General features: G+C 45.1%; 1 protein-coding gene across 1 annotated transcript in view; it reads right to left on the reverse strand.

Annotated features, from left to right (window-relative positions):
- Positions 1–10,816: 10,816 nt before the first annotated feature.
- Positions 10,817–14,097, reverse strand: part of LOC116366978 (Krueppel-like factor 7) — a 29,369-nt gene continuing 26,088 nt past the window's right edge. The window contains exon 4 of the mRNA XM_031818798.1: positions 10,817–11,574. Coding sequence (XP_031674658.1) covers positions 11,523–11,574 — 52 coding nt within the window. The 3' untranslated portion in view covers positions 10,817–11,522. The remainder of the gene's footprint in view (positions 11,575–14,097) is intronic.

The raw sequence follows: 14,097 nt of genomic DNA on the forward strand, positions 1-14,097 counted from the left end.
AGGGAGTTTTTCCTAGGCAACGTGCTTCTACATCTGCATTGCTTGCTGTTTGGGTTTTAGGCTGGGCTTCTGTACAGCACTTTGTGACATCGGCTGTTTATAAAGGGCTTTATAAATACATTTGATTGATAAACCGCTGTGAAATACATTTTCAATAACCAACAATATTGTATTTTCAGCTGTTTAACCTGTGTATACAAAACAAAAGTCAAACCAAATTTTATGAAAGGGAAGCATAGATTTAGTGCAGATAGAACAGACCCATCGCTTATTAGGCTTACTGTCAATGAGAATGATAGATTTAGAACTCACATTTCTATGTGAATTTAGTCAGATCGCCCAGAAAGTGACATATTGCAGGTTTTAAAGCAGCAGAATGAGGAGGGCTGGCGAGGGGCGTCAGAGAGCCAGGTGGAGACTAAGCAAACGTTGATGAGGATCACGCTCAGAATTCACCGGGATGATTAGGCTTTAATTACAGAGGGCCACGCAGACATATTCCCAATAACTGGATATGTCTAAGAGCTCCCATTGCCCCGAGCGGGCACAAAATAATCCATTGGAGTCGGTGATGAAATCCAAAGCGGTGAGGTGAGGAGGATGACCGTCTCACAGACTTCCTAAGCGGGGGTCACAGACAGGCAAAATCCACCCTTCTAGCAAAGCAACCACTGAATAGACTATCGATACTCAATACAATGCGAATGCCAAGAAGTTTATTCTTGTACGTATGTTTGTTGCATGTTTTTAATGCAATACATTTATTAGACAGCTCATGCACATCATCCTTTTCAATAATGCTATCTTTATTGTTCCCTACAGGCCTAATGGTACTTTTCACCAGTGAATCATCTTGACACCAGTGTCAGAGCATAATGAACACCAGACACCAGTGTCAGAGCATAATGAACACCAGACACCAGTGTCAGATCATAATGAACACCAGACACCAGTGTCAGATCATAATGAACACCAGACCCATGTCAGAGCATAATGAACACCAGACACCAGTGTCAGAGCATAATGAACACCAGACACAGTGTCAGAGCATAATGAACACCAGACACCAGTGTCAGAGCATAATGAACACCAGACACCAGTGTCAGAGCATAATGAACACCAGACACCAGTGTCAGAGCATAATGAACACCAGACACCAGTGTCAGAGCATAATGAACACCAGACACCAGTGTCAGAGCATAATGAACACACCAGACACCAGTGTCAGAGCATAATGAACACCAGACACCAGTGTCAGAGCATAATGAACACCAGACACCAGTGTCAGAGCATAATGAACACCAGACACCAGTGTCAGAGCATAATGAACACCAGACACCAGTGTCAGACATAATGAAGCTGTAACCTGGAAGGAGCTACAGGGAGGGGAAATCTCAACTCCACCTCCCACTTGGTTGGCTGATCAACACTGCCAGATGTGACAATAATGTCCCCTAAACCGCTGGCGCTGCCAACATCCTGCAGACACCTGGCACCGCTCAATGATTGTTCTGTTGCACAGCCATAGGGTTTGTATCAGGGCAGTTGTTGCTGTTTTTACCAGGGATGTCTTTGTAGATTTGTAGGGTATTATTTGACTCTTTCTGTAGCTTGTCTCTAGCACGGTCACACTACTCATTCTGATCATTCACAATTTCCCACAATGCACATTGCAGACTTCTATATCTGCATCCCAAATGGCATCCTTTTCACCCAAAGTAGTGCACTATGTAGAGAATAGTTTCATTTGTCACGTAGATGTTTAAGCTGCCTTTTCTCAGTGGCTGAGAACTGTGATTAGGCAGCCTGGTTTTGAATCGATGTCAACATTTCCAATACAGTCCTGGGGTGTTGTGTGTTGAATAGTCTGGTCTAGACAGAGGATGAGTCACACACGAGCCAACATGCCCGCAGGTAAGGAACGACTGGGAGAGGTAAACACTAGCTAGCTAGCTTTTTTCCCTGTCACATTTTATACAGCCTGGCAGAGAGACAAGTGAAAAGGAAGAACACACACCTGGGTCCATGTGAAAAACACTTCATCAATTAAACACTTCTTCAATCGACTCTTCACATCGATCAAACTAGGAAATATTCATAATGTAGCCTATTGACCAATCTGAATAACGTCCCTGGTCTGGTGTTGTGGGTTAAAGGTGGGCATTACCTGATGTACAGCTCTGACATCAATGTTAATGTTATGCTACAGCCATCTTTACAAGAACACCAAAGCATTAGGGACACAATGTAATGTAGCTACACAATTTTAGGGTCACTTAGAAATGTCCTTGTTTTCCATGAAAACATATATGAAATGAGTTGCAAAATGAATAGGAGATATAGTCAAGATGTTGACAATCTTATAAATAATGATTTTTTTAATTGAAATAATAATTGTGTCCTTCAAACTTTGCTTTTGTCAAAGAATCCTCCATTTGCAGCAATTACAGCCCTGCAGACCTTTTGGCATTCTAGAAATCAAGATTTCACCCCATGCTTCCTGAAGCATCTCCCACAAGTTGGATTGGCTTGATGGGCACTTCTTACGTACCATACGGTCAAGCTGCTCCCACAACAGCTCAATAGGGTTGAGATCCGGTGACTGTGCTGGCCACTCCATTACAGAAAGAATACCAGCTGACTGCTTCTTCTTCCCTAAATAGTTATTGCATAGTTTGGAGCTGTGCTTTGGGTCATTGTCCAGTTGTAGGAAGAAATTGGTTCTAATGAAGTGCCATCCACAGGGTATGGCATGGCGTTGCAAAATGGAATGATGCCTTCCTTCTTCAAGATCCCTTTTACCCCTGTACAAATCTCCCACTTTTACCACCATCCCATTGCCTCCACCATGCTTGACAGATGGCGTCAAGCACTCCTCCAGCATCTTTTCATTTTTTTTCTGCATCTCACGAATGGTCTTCTGTGTGATCTGAACACCTCAAAGTTAGATTTGTCTGTCCATAACACTTTTTCCAGTCTTTCTGTGTTCTTTTGCCCATCTTCATTTTTTTATTTTATTGGCCAGTCTGAGATATGGCTTTTTCAATGCAACTCTGCCTAGAAGGCCAGCATCCCTGAGTTGCCTCTCTCACTGTTGACTTTGAGACTGGTGTTTTGCGGGTACTATTTAATGAAGCTGCCAGTGAGGACTTGTGAGGCATCTGTTTCCTCAAAGAACTAGACACTCTAATGTACTTGTCCTCTTGCTCAGTTGTGCACCGGGGCCTCCCACTCCTCTTTCTATTCTGGTTAGGGCCAATTTGCGCTGTTCTGTAAGGGAGTTTGTACACAGCGTTGTACGAGATCTTCAGTTTTCTTGGCAATTTCTCGTGTGGAATAGCCTTAATTTCTCAGAACAAGAATTAGACTGATGAGTTTCAGAAGAAAGTTCTTTGTTTCTGGCCATTTTGAGCCTGTATTCGAAAACAACAAATGCTGATGCTCCAGATACTCAACTAGTCTAAAGAAGGCCAGTTTTTATTGCTTCTTAATCAATCAGGACACACAGTTTTCAGCTTTGGCTAACATAATTGCAAAAAGGCTTTTTAATGATCAATTAGCCTTTTAAAATGATAAACTTGGATTAACTAACACAACGTGCCATTGGAACACAGGAGTGATGGTTGCTGATAATGGGCCTCTATACGCCTATGTAGATATTCCATAGAAAAATCTGCCGTTTCCAGCTACAATAGTCATTTACAACATGAACAATGTCTACACTGTATCTCTGATCAATTTGATGTTGTTTTAATGGACACAAATGTGCTTTTTCTTTCAAAACATGGACATTTCTATGTGACCCCAAACTTTTGAACGGTAGTGTACATATATAATGCATTTCTGCCAATTAGGAATCCCCAGCTTCGAATTCAATAAGCTGAAGATGGATTCCACCTCCATCCGCCTCAATGCATTAGCTTGTTTCTCCAAGCTGCCAGACACCATTAGAGAACTGCAGAAGGACTGCAGGGTAAACTGGGGGGTGAAAAACACTTATTTGGAGCTTCTGTGTTTGTTATTGAGGATCTGACTGTTCTGTGAGGCAGGGAGGGAATATGTATGTTGGTGGGAAAATGACATTGATGCATTCTCAACTGGAACAAACTGTCTTGTCTTGTCCAGCCCGGGGAATGTTTGTTACATCTTGGGATATCTCACACATCTACAGGGCCTAGTGAAAGTCTACACACCCCTTGCACCTCGTCTTCACATTTTTGGGGATTTGATATCTACACAACCTACTCCAGATTTTATTTAGAAATTATAATAATTTTTTTTAGCCCTTTTTCTCCCCAATTTCAGGATATACAATTGTTAGTTAGTCTTGTCCCATCGCTGCAACTCCTGCACGGACTCGGGAGAGGCGAAGGTCGAAAGCCATGCCTCCTCCGAAACACGACCAGCCGAACCGCACTGCTTCTTGACACACTGATCGCTTTAACCCGGAAGCCAGCCGCACCAGTCAAAGGAAACACCGTACAGCTGGCGACCGAAGTCAGAGTGCATGCCCCCGGCCACCATGAGGAGTCGCTAGAGCACGCTGGAACAAGGACATCCCAGCCGGACAAACCCTCCCTAACCTGGACAATGCTGGGCCAATTGTGCAGTGCAGTCAGCTGCGACACAGCCCGGGATCGAACCCGGATCGGTAGTGATACCTCTACACTGCGTCACTCGGGAGGCCCCACTCTTGATTACGTATGTCTTCACAGCCCAGAGTTACTTCTTGTTGAAAGTCTTTTAGGCAGCCATTACAGCTGGGAAATCATTCTGAATAAGATTCTACCCAACTCTTATGGCAACATACATCCATTGTTTTTGTCAAAATTGCTCAAGCTCATTACATTTGGTTGGGAGTCATTGATTGAAGCAATATTCAAATTTTGTCTCAGATTTTCAAGCAAATTTAAGTCCGGATTGAGACTGGACCCCTCAGGAACACTCAACACCTCTTGGATACATGTGTGTTGACATAAGAGTTGTACAAGGTTGGTAGAATCTTATTCAGAATGATCCACAGCTGTAATGGCTGCTAAAGGTGCTTCCACCAAGTATTACGTCTGGAGTATGAAGACGTATGCAATCCGAGACCAGAGACGAGTGACGCAGCAGTCTAAGGCACTGCATCTCAGTGCTAGAGGCATCACTACAGACCCTGGTTCGATTCCAGGCTGTATCACAAATGGCTGTGATTGGGAGTCCCAAAGGGAAGCGCACAATTGGCCCAGCATCATTAGGGGTTGGCCGGGGTAGGGGAGGGGTTGGCCGGGGTAGGCCGTCATTGTAAATAACAATTTGTTATTAACTGACTTTCCTAGTTAAATAAATATAAATGTTATTTTAATGTGTATTAATTTAGGAAAATGTTCTATAAGTTTCTTCACCTTGGAAATGTGGAGTAGGTTGTGCAGATCTGTAGGGAAAATGTACATTTGAATCCCTTTTTCGATGTCATTTTAAGGCAGCAGAATGTGAAAGGGGTGTGTAGACTTTCACCAGCGACTGTACGCATCTTTTCCCCTCTTTTAAACATAAACACACTCATTGTCATTCCCATTTCATCACTAGGAATCTTATGACGTGATCGGGGTATCCCTCAATATTAAAAACTACTCATGGGATATAAGGTACGGTGGGAGAAAAATTACTCTTATTTCTAATTTCATAACCTGTCCGATAGATTGATCTCGTGTAGGTGCAATGGGCAGCAGGTACGAGGGGTGTGTGTGGTGATTGTCTGTAATTACACACAGAGGCACATTAAGTCTGACAGATACATGGAGGCTGCTTGATGAGGGTGCCCATTTCAATTAAGGACATTAAATGAGAACCTTATAGAGTAGCTCCCTGCCAGACATAAGCAGAATTAATACACTGCACAGGCTCATTAACTAGCATGTTAATTGCACCCTAATTAACCATTTAGTTATTTGAGTACCCTTTTATCATTTAGTCACAGTCAAAAGGAGAAGAAATGGCAGGTATGTCATCACCCTTGGTTACTAACCGTTGTAATTCATCCATCATGGGTCTTGGGTTGAAAGTAGAACAAAATTAATTTCCATTGCCTCAACAAGACAATCGACTGCAACGTTTCCACATTGAATGTGAAAGGAAATTAACTGATGAGAGTGCATGTAGGCCTACTCCCATATTGATGGTTGATTGGTCAAATAATGAACCTGTCACTGTAAGCAGGTGAGAGAACTTGATTATGAAGAGGAACCAAAATGGCCGCCAAGGTGTGAGCATAGAGAGAAGATTCATCTTTGTATCTGTGCCATTATGACGTCTATGACAGTACATTTTCTTCTTCTCGATTGGCTGATCCCTCCTGATGTCCCGGTTAGACATGACTCCAACAGGGTGCAACCTTTCTTCTATGAAAAAAGAAATCCCCAATATATTTACAGGGACTGGCCAAGAAAAGAGAGACCACTGGCCAGTGTCATTCTACTATTTAATACACATATTACATTCTTAAATACAAATGATTCACTCAACAGTTCTTGCATAGAGATATTACAATACCAATTTAAAAAAGAATTATGAAACAAACCAGTAACAAAAATAAATCTTTCCTTTTTCCATAATAAAGAACATTGTCATACGAACATCATACAAATAATAATTTTGAAAACACTTTGTACAGCAAAGAAAAGGAGTGAGAAAGAGAGTACAGTTAGGAATATGGGAGGGGGGGCGCTGGTAGGAAAGGAGTGAGAAAGAGAGTACAGTTAGGAATATGGGAGGGGGGCGCTGGTAGGAAAGGAGTGAGAAAGAGAGTACAGTTAGGAATATGGGAGGGGGGCGCTGGTAGGAAAGGAGTGAGAAAGAGAGTACAGTTAGGAATATGGGAGGGGGGCGCTGGTAGGAAAGGAGTGAGAAAGAGAGTACAGTTAGGAATATGGGAGGGGGGCGCTGGTAGAAAAGGAGTGAGAAAGAGTACAGTTAGGAATATGGGAGGGGGGCGCTGGTAGAAAAAGGTGCTGTTTCACTAATGGTGTACAATACATTTCATTTACTCCCACACAAAGCAGTGATTTACTCCCACACAAAGCAGTGATTTACTCCACACAAAGCAGTGATTTACTCCCACACAAAGCAGTGATTTACTCCCACACAAAGCAGTGAAAGCCATTGTTGTATAACCAAGTTCTGATGCACAAAGAAAAGAAAAAATGACGTGTCGACTGCAGACACAAAGTAAATGTGAAATGTTTTCTCTGTTTCAGTAGTTCTTTGAATGTTTTTACTAACTTACTGATGTGTCTCTGATCACAAACAGGAAACATGATGCGTCTCTGACAGGAAACTGGAAACAGGAAATACATCAACACTGGTGAGTGCATAATGATGTTTCAGGGAGACGAATTTGGGACGTAACATCCAAAGTTCATGTGGTGGTCAGACAGCTGACATGGGAGTGGGCTTGAAGATGAGGACCGAGTGCACAGCAAACACCTGTCATACAGTACATCAAGATGCAGTGTATATCTACCCACAACTGTAAAACAATCCAAATGCCTGTCTTTCTGTCACTTTTAAATGTCGCAAACAAATTGTAGTGCTGAATTATACCGACTGAATGTGAGGTGATTCATTATTTTTCCAATTTTACCTCCCTTTTTTCTCTACAATTTTGATATTATCTCATCGCTGCATCTTCCCAACAGGCTCGGGAGGCAAAGGTGGAGTCATGTGTCCTCCGAAAACATGACCCGCCTAACTGCGCTCCTTAACATCCGCAAAAATGTGTCGGAGGAAACACCATTCAACTGGTGACCAGGGTCAGCCTGCAGGCATCTGGCCCATCAGAGCACGATGAGCCAAGTAAAGCTCCCCTGGCCAAACCCTCCCCTAAACCAAACCCTCCCTAAACCGGGCGATGCTGAGCCAATTGTGCACTGTCCTATGAGACTCCCGGGCACAGCCTGGGAACGAACCCGGGTCTGTAGTAACACCTCTTGCAGCGCCACTCGGCAGGCCAGAATGAAGCTTCATTTTGACTCTGCTTTGGATAAGCCTCCCCAAAAGTGAACTCTGTTCAAGTACACAGTGAATCTTGTTGTACGATAAAAAAAAAAATATTATATCACAATCAACATCTCAGTAATCAACTGGTAGCTAGCATTTACAGAGAAAACTAAATGGGCTCATGTAAGTTAAGTTGTTGTCTTGACGGTTTCACCCTGGAATACTGAAAGGTCTGAACACAGCGAGCTGCCAATGGAGGAAACAATCACAGTCCCAACTACTCTAAAACCTTTGTTGCTTGTTTCTTGCTGTGTTTCCTATAATAAAACGGGTTTTGATTCTGATCAACCACCGTTGTCTGTGCATTTTTGGTCTTTCATGCTGGTTTATTGGAACCAATCAGACACATGGATATTGGACAGTAGGCCTCAAGGGAGAGTGGTGGTAAAGGTTTGATATACTACAGAACATTATTACCAGGTTCCTCTTTGGTCTCTTCCTAGTAGTTATACAAATCATTGAGATGTCGTGTGCAATGCATTCAACCTCCCTGCGTGTGTTTGTGCACAGTTACATCTAGATGGGCCTGGAGGTCTGGTTGTGTTCATCCAGGACCACTGTAGCAAAAGGTTAAAACGTCCAAACATTAATTTCCTCCCTACTGAACATGACCCTGGAGTTTGTGAGTAGCAGACAGGAGGCTGACACTTTCTGGCAAACTAGAGAAGTCTCATCGAGATAGAGAGAGAGAGAGAGAGAGAGAGAGAGAGAGAGAGAGAGAGAGAGAGAGAGGGAGAGAGAGAGAGAGAGAGAGAGAGCGAGAGAAGCGAGAGAGAGAGAGAGAGAGAGAAGAGAGAGAGAGAGAGAGAGAGGAGAGAGAGAGAGAGAGAGAGAGAGAGAGAGAGAGAGAGAGAGAGAGAGAGAGAGAGAGAGAGAGAGAGAGAGAGAGAGAGAGAGAGAGAGAGAGAGAGAGAGAGAGAGAGAGAGAGAGAGAGAGAGAGAGAGAGAGAGAGAGAGAGGAGAGAGAGAGAGAGAGAGAGAGAGAGAGAGAGAGAGAGAGAGAGAGAGAGAGAGAGAGAGAGAGAGAGAGAGAGAGAGAGAGATTGGGAAGTCTCACTCCATGGAGAAAAGAGGAGGGGAGGGGAGAGGAGAGAGAGAGAAGTTGGGAAGTCTCACTCCATTGAGTCCCGTCAGAGGGCTGACCGGCACTGCTAAGGGAGCAGAATTCACTCCACATTACCTCGATGACCCTGCTGTCAACGTGCCCTCCCATTGGCCAATGTCAGCCAATTCAGTGGGCAGCTCTGAAGGGCTAGCGCTGGATGATGCTAACAGCTAACGGAGCAGATGTCTAATTGGCAAGGGGCTAGCAAAAAAATTTCAACAGCGAGCTAATGTTTGTCTGTCTTCTCGCCAAGTGATGTGTGCGTTTCTGCACCTTCCAATTCTTACACAGTTCAGGGTGAGGAAAGATGACGGTGATGATAATAATGAAGAGAAGACAAATGAAAGTGAATCCCACTGCCTGGCTTATGCTTACCAGTACCACCGATATGACTGCACAACAATCACACTGCCTGGCTTGTGCTTACCAGTACCACCGATATGACTGCACAACAATCCCACTGCCTGGCTTGTGCTTACCAGTACCACCGATATGACTGCACAATAATCCCACTGACCTTTCTGGGTGCTAATGCCATGCAGACAGACAACAGTACAATCACAATAACTCACTCACCCTCCAAAAAACCTTGAACCGTAAGAAGAAGAATCCTCCCTCTGAGTAGAAGCATCTCGGCCTATTGAAATGAACTGTAGACATGAGCAGAATTCTGTTAGAAATGTGAGGGGCCGACAAAGTCTCTGTCTGTATGCTTTTGACTCTGTCTGTTGTCTGGTAGTTGCCCTCCGTAGTTCTGTAGGGGGGTTGGCCAAGTACTCTCATAGACCAATGTGTCATTTCAAGCATGTTGAAGAGTTCATAGGCTTGGTACTTTGATGTTCAGGATCTGTGCGCTCCGAAATGAACTGTTCTCAGCAAAACATATAGGGAAAGGGAAGAGATTTTAGAAAATAAATTAAGTAACCTGTACACATAATTTACGATATCCTTTGCAGTCTGTGCTTCAGTAGCTGTTTTGCTACTTGTCTTTCGCGTGTGCATATGGCAGTCCACACTAGAACAGTATGTGTCCAAGCCAACGTTTGGTGAGTTTCAAGACTTTCCAGTTCAAGACCGAAGGGTTTACAAATGACATTTTTTACAAAAGTTTCAAAAGTGTCGCTGCGCAGCTGTGGAGGGGAACTCAGAGAGGAGGCAGAGATGAGACAGAGAGGAGGCAGAGAGGAGGCAGAGATGAGACAGAGAGGAGGCAGAGGAGACAGAGAGGAGGCAGAGAGGAGGCAGAGAGGAGACAGAGAGGAGACAGAGAGGAGGCAGAGAGAAGACAGAGAGGAGGCAGAGAGGAGGCAGAGAGGAGACAGAGAGGAGGCAGAGAGGAGGCAGAGAGGAGGCAGAGAGGAGGCAGAGAGGAGGCAGAGAGAAGACAGAGGAGGCAGAGAGGAGGCAGAGAGGAGGCAGAGAGGAGGCAGAGAGAAGACAGAGAGGAGACAGAGGAGGCAGAGAGGAGGCAGAGAGGAGGCAGAGAGGAGGCAGAGAGGAGGCAGAGAGGAGACAGAGAGGAGGCAGAGAGAAGACAGAGAGGAGGCAGAGAGAAGACAGAGGAGACAGAGGAGGCAGAGAGGAGGCAGAGGAGATAGAGAGGAGGCAGAGGAGACAGAGAGGAGGCAGAGAGGAGGCAGAGAGGAGACAGAGGAGACAGAGGAGGCAGAGAGGAGGCAGAGGAGACAGAGAGGAGGCAGAGAGGAGGCAGAGAGGAGGCAGAGAGGAGACAGAGAGGAGACAGAGAGGAGGCAGAGAGGAGACAGAGTAGAATGCATCTGGAGAATAGGAGTATGAATATTATAGTTCAATGTGGTCATCAGTTGTCTGACCAGGGACTAGGTCAATGTCTTCCGGTTGACCTTTGACTCCTTACAAGAGGAGTTTGACTGGGTTGGCTTTGCAAAGTAGCCTTGTCCTGTGGTTGTTTGCAGTTGTCCAAACACTAAGATAACCTTTGAAAGAGCAACAGAAAATGGGACGACAACTCTTTTACTCTTTATAGGACACAAGCGTGAGCCGGTATTGTGTTACTGTCTCCAGGCAGAATCCCAATCTGGCAGTATCAGATTTCCAGGACTCGGGTGAGGCAGAGCTGCTTTGGGAACAACATTAGACCAGACTGTCTGTTTATCTGTCTGTACACAAACACCATGATTACGTGCCTAATGCAGCCCCACAGACCCTGTGCGTTTGTCTTGCTCTCCCATGTCTCCCAAGGCTGATCCGATCCTTGATCTGATGCAACCAAGATTTTGATTGAACTCTCTCTCTCAGTCCCCTTTTCAACACAACAGAGACAGGCGTGACGTTCACCTCCATCTTCACCTCTCCTCTTCTCGCTCTCCTCCTCTCCCTCTCTTCTCCCTCCACCTCCTCAGATATGCCTTTTCATGTGTAGCGCCAAATGGTCCGACCGTGAGAAACACCTGCAGAACGGACAGAAATGATGTTGTTAGCTTGTTGCCATGGTAGGAGGAACTATTGTTGAGTCAACAGTCTAACTGCTGCTGTTAGCTAGCCGCTAGTGCGTCAAGGCAATTCTAATGCACATGCAATTAAACATGTAATTCATAATCAACATTTCAATCCACATGTTCAACAGAACCGGTAATGACTGCAGCTGCATTCTGAATAGGAATGGAATCTGAACATGGATCTGTTCAACCAGTGGTGGAGAAGCAACACAAACAACGTTTCTTCTACCATTAAGGTGCAATTAGTTGAGCTGTCTGCCTGTATATGAAATGCAACACAAACAACATTAGAACTAAATTAGTACAAAATATTGAAATTGAATGTAGATTTTATTCAATCATATTCATAACTTTTTTCTTCTTTACTTTCCTCATTGCTACAAATAAGGAAATATTTATGTCTGACTCCTACATCTGGATGAATGGAGATGTTAGACACACAGGTCCCTGTCTGACTCCTACGTCTGGATGAATGGAGATGTTAGACACACAGGTCCCTGTCTGACTCCTACATCTGGATGAATGGAGATGTTAGACACACAGGTCCCTGTCTGACTCCTACGTCTGGATGAATGGAGATGTTAGACACACAGGTCCCTGTCTGACTCCTACGTCTGGATGAATGGAGATGTTAGACACACAGGTCCCTGTCTGACTCCTACGTCTGGATGAATGGAGATGTTAGACACACAGGTCCCTGTCTGACTCCTACGTCTGGATGAATGGAGTTGTTAGACACACAGGTCCCTGTCTGACTCCTACGTCTGGATGAATGGAGATGTTAGACACACAGGTCCCTGTCTGACTCCTACGTCTGGATGAATGGAGATGTTAGACACACAGGTCCCTGTCTGACTCCTACGTCTGGATGAATGGAGATGTTAGACACACACAGGTCCCTGTCTGACTCCTACGTCTGGATGAATGGAGATGTTAGACACACAGGTCCCTGTCTGACTCCTACGTCTGGATGAATGGAGATGTTAGACACACAGGTCCCTGTCTGACTCCTACATCTGGATGAATGGAGATGTTAGACACACAGGTCCCTGTCTGACTCCTACGTCTGGATGAATGGAGATGTTAGACACACAGGTCCCTGTCTGACTCCTACGTCTGGATGAATGGAGTTGTTAGACACACAGGTCCCTGTCTGACTCCTACGTCTGGATGAATGGAGATGTTAGACACACAGGTCCTTGTCTGACTCCTACGTCTGGATGAATGGAGATGTTAGACACACAGGTCCCTGTCTGACTCCTACGTCTGGATGAATGGAGATGTTAGACACACAGGTCCCTGTCTGACTCCTACGTCTGGATGAATGGAGATGTTAGACACACACAGGTCCCTGTCTGACTCCTACGTCTGGATGAATGGAGATGTTAGACACACAGGTCCCTGTCTGACTCCTACATCTGGATGAATGGAGATGTTAGACACACACAGGTCCCTGTCTGACTCCTACGTCTGGATGAATGGAGATGTTAGACACACACAGGACAGGGAGGTGAGGTGACACACAGGTCCCTGTCTGACTCCTACGTCTGGATGAATGGAGATGTTAGACACACAGGTCCCTGTCTGACTCCTACATCTGGATGAATGGAGATGTTAGACACACACAGGTCCCTGTCTGACTCCTACGTCTGGATGAATGGAGATGTTAGACACACACAGGACAGGGAGGTGAGGTGACACACAGGTCCCTGTCTGACTCCTACGTCTGGATGAATGGAGATGTTAGACACACAGGTCCCTGTCTGACTCCTACGTCTGGATGAATGGAGATGTTAGACACACACACAGGACAGGGAGGTGAGGTGACACACAGGTCCCTGTCTGACTCCTACGTCTGGATGAATGGAGATGTTAGACACACAGGTCCCTGTCTGACTCATATGTCTGGATGAATGGAGATGTTAGACACACAGGTCCCTGTCTGACTCCTACGTCTGGATGAATGGAGATGTTAGACACACACACAGGACAGGGAGGTGAGGTGACACACAGGTCCCTGTCTGACTCCTACGTCTGGATGAATGGAGATGTTAGACACACAGGTCCCTGTCTGACTCATATGTCTGGATGAATGGAGATGTTAGACACACAGGTCCCTGTCTGACTCATATGTCTGGATGAATGGAGATGTTAGACACACAGGTCCCTGTCTGACTCATATGTCTGGATGAATGGAGATGTTTGACACACACAGGACAGGGAGGTGAGGTGACACACAGGTCCCTGTCTGACTCATATGTCTGGATGAATGGAGATGTTGGACACACAGGTCCCTGTCTGACTCATACGTCTGGATGAATGGAGAAGTTTGACACACACAGGACAGGGAGGTGAGGTGACACACAGGTCCCTGTCTGACTCCTATGCCTGGATGAATGGAGTTGTTGGACACACAGGTCCCTGTCTGACTCATACGTCTGGATGAATGGAGTTGTTGGACACACACAGGACAGG

This window comes from Oncorhynchus kisutch, unplaced genomic scaffold (assembly GCF_002021735.2).
Source record: "Oncorhynchus kisutch isolate 150728-3 unplaced genomic scaffold, Okis_V2 scaffold1626, whole genome shotgun sequence".
Classification (NCBI taxonomy): domain Eukaryota; kingdom Metazoa; phylum Chordata; class Actinopteri; order Salmoniformes; family Salmonidae; genus Oncorhynchus; species Oncorhynchus kisutch.